The 6076-nt window shown below is 48.8% G+C and overlaps 1 protein-coding gene across 1 annotated transcript in view; it reads left to right on the forward strand.

Moving 5' to 3' along the window:
• LOC122370659 (chloride channel protein 2-like) overlaps positions 1–4890 on the forward strand; it is an 88599-nt gene extending 83709 nt beyond the window's left edge. Inside the window, exon 20 of the mRNA XM_043346449.1 lies at positions 2383–4890. Coding sequence (XP_043202384.1) covers positions 2383–2613 — 231 coding nt within the window. The 3' untranslated portion in view covers positions 2614–4890. The remainder of the gene's footprint in view (positions 1–2382) is intronic.
• The last annotated feature ends 1186 nt before the right edge of the window (positions 4891–6076 follow it).

Raw genomic sequence — 6076 nt, forward strand, 5'->3', positions numbered from 1 at the left:
CTCTGCGGCCATTTTTGCGAAGTTATTTATTAAAAACCGAACCCGTAACTTCAGTCACGTGACCTGACCTCAGACGCTACCGGTTAACCTGAGACCTTAAAATCGGGTACCAATCGCTGCGACTTGTAACGGCACACACGCTCGTTTTTTCCGCGAGGCTCTAGCTTTATTAGAAGCGAAACGGCGTGCTGGGGTCGTATCAACCCCTCCGAAACCCATTTTGTTTGCGGGAAAATGAGGAACTTATAGAAAGAACACCTCTCTAATTTTTTGCATGTCGATTTGCAATGACATTAAGATTATTTTGAAAAAATAAAAATGTGAAAAATTTTGGTCCCAAAAGTCATTAGAGGCAAATGAAAAAAGATTAAGGCTTTTGCTCAAAAATGAAATTTTTTCTTTGGAATTTTTAAATAGTAATATTAATTTTTGATTCATCGCAAGCTTAGTGTTGTTTACTTTTTGTTGGTTACTTAACCCGTTCTTGAGTTATAGGTCATCAAACTCACCGTTACATACCGAAGTTAAAAAAATGTAATGCAATAAAACTCAAAAAGTGTTGATCTGAGAAGTCTGATATTTTGCCAGGCGTCTTTGGGGCCTATGATTACCCCTAGGACCGATTTTCATTAAAATCTGAGAGATGAGGGTGACGGGCCTGGTACGATCTATCGTGGAATGCCCCACCTGTGACCCCTCGTTATGTCCCCGAGGTCATCTCAGGTCACGAATAGTATCTAACAGTTTTCCGCTAATAACTGCTGATAGAATCATGCTAGAGCAATGAAAACGCCTTAGAAGTGTTCGACTCGACGATGCAGATCGACTGATATGCAACATGACCTTCTCCGGTCAGGTCATGACCTTGTCCTGTGGTCAAATTTTCAAGTTGACCTTTTAAGGTCATACGAGTATTATTGTTCATTCGACGAGTCTCGACAAGAGGAACACGATGCTGGCAAAAGTAATATCTTGGCTCTTTTGAGTCAAAGGTTATTGCCAAAAAAAAACACACTTTTCGTAAAATGGCTATTTTTGAAGTTTTTGCCCTCTGGAGGCTAAACCAACCTGAGGACACAAGAGGGTTAAAAGAGCTATCGAATGCACTTTCCCCCGTCGCTGTAGCTATATCGGTTCCCGAGTTACCCGTTGGCAGTTTCCAAAATGTTGAAATAGCCAACATTTTACCTTTGGTGACCTCTGGTGACCTGACCTTTGACCTCACCCAAAAAATGACCAGTGTTTTCGTCCTTATTTTGGACGTTCTTTCGATTACCACTTACCGCGTGTCGCCACGTGGTCCAGAAGCCGAGTTATAAGGGGGAGGGTTTAGACATCCCCCCCGGCCCGGCGCGGAAGTCTCTGAGCACCGGCCCGGCGCGGGTTCAAAAGGGTAGTGCGAGGGACCAGTTCAATACACCTAAGAAATAAAACATAATACTGTGTGCAATTGAATCGATGCGGGCCGAAAACCAAACAAAACCGATCGTTTCTTGATGTCGGAATGATATGCATTTATCATTGGTTTATTTATTTATTTATATTATTTTATTTTTATTTTCATTGTTGGACACAAGAAACAGTTCCCAACATACAAATATGTACATACGGATTACCGGTGAACCTCAAATGTTTGCACTGCAATGATGAATCCATTAAATTAGTTGATGTCCATGACATAACTTTTATTTTTAAATCTTCTTCATGAATCAAAAGTGCATGCCTGAAAAAATGTGTCATTGATACATGGGTTGATTGTTGGGATTGGCAATGGAGCAACGGTAACAACTGCTCATTTTATGGTAGCCTAGAAATGCACGTGAATGACTCCGGTTCAACCTTGAACAAACCTTGATTATTCAATTTGAAGTTAAGAGCGAAAAGGTTTGATAGGGGGTGGTGGAAAAGACAAATATCTTTGAATGAACTTGACCTTGACCCTGCTCTGATCGTGACCTGACCGTGACTTGATCCTGAACCTATCCTAACCTGATCTGACCGGACCTGACCCTGACCCTGACCCTGACCTGACCCTGACCTGACCCTGACCTGACCCTGACCTGACCCTGACCTGACCCTGACCTGACCCTGACCTGACCTGCCCCTGACCTGCCCCTGACCTGACCTGCCCCTGACCTGACCTGCCCCTGACCTGACCTGCCCCTGACCTGACCTGCCCCTGACCTGACCCTGACCTGACCCTGACCTGACCCTGACCTGACCCCGACCTGACCCCGGCCTGACCCTGACCTGACCCTGACCTGACCCTGACCTGACCCTGACCTGACCCTGACCTGACCCTGACCTGACCCTGACCTGACCTGACCTGACCTGACTCTGACCTCACTCTGACCTGCCCCTGACCTGACATGTCTGTTTCAGCTGAGACAAGCCATCCAGCGAGCGAACCACTTCAGTCCTGACGAGGACGTGGAGTCCGACTCGGCGAGCTCGGCAGCCAGCAGCGTGTCTCACCTCGGCCTCTTACCCCGGGCTGTCACCGAGCAGGACGCCCCTTCTCACCGTCTTACCGAGGACAGGGGCGCCCCTTCTCGCCGTCTTACCGAGGACAGGGGCGCTCCAACTCGGATCCCCAACTCCGTGGAAACTTGATCTCGACTCAGGCCACTCAAAAGCATGTTGAACTGTTCAAGCAGTGTATTCACAGACTCCATAAGAGACACTGGATGGACTCGGTGATCGAGTCGGCGTCTGTATCTACGCGTGTGTAGAACTGGGGATATTCAGTAAATGCTCAAATGATGATACGCAAGTTAGCGTTCATCGAATTGGAGTGAATGATTGTTTTATGCTTGTGCTCCTCAGAGTTCGTGAGAGTGCGTATTTGTTTGGAGTGAAGTGTGTCTTGAAAGATTTTAAACTTTTCTTCGACGGTGGTATGCGTCTATCGGTATATAACAAAATATAGTGTACGGTATGTGCTTTCCAACTTCTAATTGCCGCTTGCATCTGTATCTAGATCCGCGCACCTTTATCGAAATGATGTTAATCAGCACCCGACTTGCTTAAGTAGAAGGTGGCATTTGAAAGAGTTATTGTGTATAGTGGCTTGCTAATTGTGACTTTTGTTTCTTACTTCTTATCAATTTGCTGCCTTCCAATGGTTTGACTGGGCTAATCATGACAATTTTATTCGACAGCTTGTGGACAACGGCAATTGATTGTAGTGCCTTCCTAATGAAAAGCAATTGCAAACTACATCAGAAGTCAGTAGTCACATGAATTCCCAGTTCAGTGTGGACTGGTTACATTCATGGCTCATGATTTGTCCGGGCTACGTGCACACATATAAGGAAATTTAGCCAGACGGTTTCATTTTCATTTCACATCCAACGTGGTTTCACATAATCGCTCTCAATCCTTCCACCCCACCTGTCTTTTATCGTCGTATCATGATGAAGCTATTCTGAACCCCGTTCAGTCTTCTCCACCATTCCATGCATCACCATCGGTCGTCAAGGCGTCACCCAGCCAATCATTTTGTTCCCCACAAGCTCGCTCGGAGGTGGGCATGGGCCGATGAGGCGCGTCTTCAGGGCGTCTTCACGGACTGCGGGCTTCTCTAGAGTGTCCTCAGGAACTGCGGGCATTTCTAGAGTGCCCTCAGGGACTGCGGGCATTTCTAGAGTGTCCTCAGGGACTGCGGGCATTTCTAGAGTGCCCTCAGGAACTGCGGCGTGTCTGGGGTGCCCTCAGGAACTGCGGGCTTCTCTAGAGCGCCCTCAGGAACTGCGGGCATTTCTAGAGTGCCCTCAGGGACTCCGGGCATTTTTAGAGTGTCCTCAAGAACTGCGGCGTGTCTGGGATGCTCATAGGCACTGTGGGCGTCTTTGAGGCGCCCTCAGGGGTGGGTGTCTCTAGTGCGGTCGCAGGAACTGATAGCGTCTTAAGATCGCCTTTAGGGATTTCGGGTGTTTTCGTGTTTTTTTGCAGGGACTGCGGAAGTCTCTAGAACGCCCTCAGAGACTTTGGATGTCTCTACTCTCTAGAGCGGCGCCCTCAGGAACTGCGTGGTCTCCCAGTGTCTGGCCAATGTCACAGCTGACACAGTATGCCGGCTACGACCGCTGTCGAGAGACATGGTCCTCGACTGTAGGACTCTGTGACAGAACAGTCGCCTGACACGGGCGTCTCTGGTACGAGCCTTGTATGGTATGGCTGCACCGGTTTCTGTCGGACTCCATCCGTTACTGGGGCCCTAGAGAGGAGAAGTGAGACGGCAGAAAAAACAGATCACCGTCCGCCGCGGCGGACGCTCCGAGCCGCTCTACTGTCGGCTCGACCTCCGATGTCATCCGGCGGAGTTATGGGTTGGAGAAGAAATTCCTGTTGGCGATGTTTTGGGGATAAAGAGAGCACACCTACCATAGCCACCCGACAGATCCTGGTTTTTGATAGTGACTGTGTTATGTGTCATTTTATGTTGCTTCAAGGGATTGTCTTTTTCGGCATGGGCATTGGGTAAGGACTAAGGAGTAAGGGAACATTGGGATATAGGGTTTCGCCAAGGGGTCACTGCAACTTATAATCACTGTATTTACGGCATGTGGTCATTTTTCGGTCGATCGATTCGTGCCACTCAGTCGCAACATGCATAGATATTATATCTCTCAACATTTACACAAGCGCAGTCGCCAAACTACATAGAGTATGCGATTGTGTTTCGTTATTCCTATATGTGAATGTGATGACAAATTTGTTCAGTGTGCTGCAAGAGGCAGTAGTTATCTCAAAACTTATCACGCATTTGTCCACTATCGTCATTGTAAATATAACCATAAAACATGCGCGTATATATGGATGGTGCGTGAACTGTTGACTCACCTTCGTTTAATATGTCTAAATACATACATTGCGAAATCGTGTGAATGGTTTTTTATCAGGGATGCGGAGCCGTGGAAATTTCAGACGGCTCCGGCTCCGGCTCCGGCTCCGGAGGAAAAAATCGACTCCGGCTCCGGCTCCGGCTCCGGGTGAAATGTTGTGGCGGCTCCGGCTCCGGCTCCGGCTCCGAGTAAAATGGTCCGGCTCCGGCGGCTCCGGCTCCGGCGGCTCCGGCTCCGACTCAGTACATCCCCTATGCAATCAATTAAATACGAGTGGAAGAAAAATTGGATTGGTTATACGCGTTACTCTTTGCCATGACCGGCTCACCGCGTCCCCGCGCAAACGCACCTCGGAGAGAACTGGCAGAACAAAGGACTAGGAAGCGATGGCATTGGAAACGCAGTCGCCGCGAATTGGAGTTCACTGAACCATCGTAAACTGACACCAGTCTCGGCTGCATTGGGGGGTGGGAGTGGGGGGGGGGAGGGGAAGAGACGGTGCTGGGAGTCGCAGTCCACTGCCACTGGCTTGAAAACAATGGCCGTCACCTGATGACCGGTCCTCATGTTCTGGGGATGCAGTAGACGTGGGGGGGGAGGAGCAGACAAGAAGTTGATTGCGTAGGTACTGTGGGATACTGGGGATATTCGGCTTTTTTTCATTCACTTGATGGCCCATGACGTAAGTAAAGTACCATATGTTTTACTGCCTTGTACTGTCAAACCGAACTAGGTCAATTATTTTTTTTCCTCTTCAGAAAATAAAAAGGAGCCGGAGTCGCCCCCTTTTTTGGCGGCTCCGGCTCCGGCTCCGGCTCCGGGCTATATTGTTTCACGGCTCCGGCTCCGGCTCCGGCTCCGGGCAAAATATGTCGGCTCCGGCGGCTCCGGCTCCGACTCCGGCTCCGGCTCCGCATCCCTGTTTTTTATCATCAAGGACACAATTCAGATGTATTGCACTACTATTCCTTACTCTTACTCAATTCATCTGGTTTATTAGAACGAGAGTAGCGCACGGATAACAGCGAGGATTTCCATACAAGCCGTCGTTCACTGTTTACCTCTGCGCGGAAGGACGAGAGTATGTATTGTCGGCGTCCAAATGACCCTCCTGGTCGGACCAACCGCTCCATCACAGTCCACATCGGTGTGCCCCTCCACTTGATTACTAGACGTACTGCACAGTGCACAAGTCCTAAGGCAGATATGTCACGACATTAGAAGGCATG

The sequence above is a fragment of the Amphibalanus amphitrite genome, unplaced genomic scaffold (genome assembly GCF_019059575.1).
Source record: "Amphibalanus amphitrite isolate SeventyFive unplaced genomic scaffold, NRLGWU_Aamphi_draft 001156F_arrow, whole genome shotgun sequence".
Classification (NCBI taxonomy): Eukaryota; Metazoa; Arthropoda; class Thecostraca; order Balanomorpha; family Balanidae; genus Amphibalanus; species Amphibalanus amphitrite.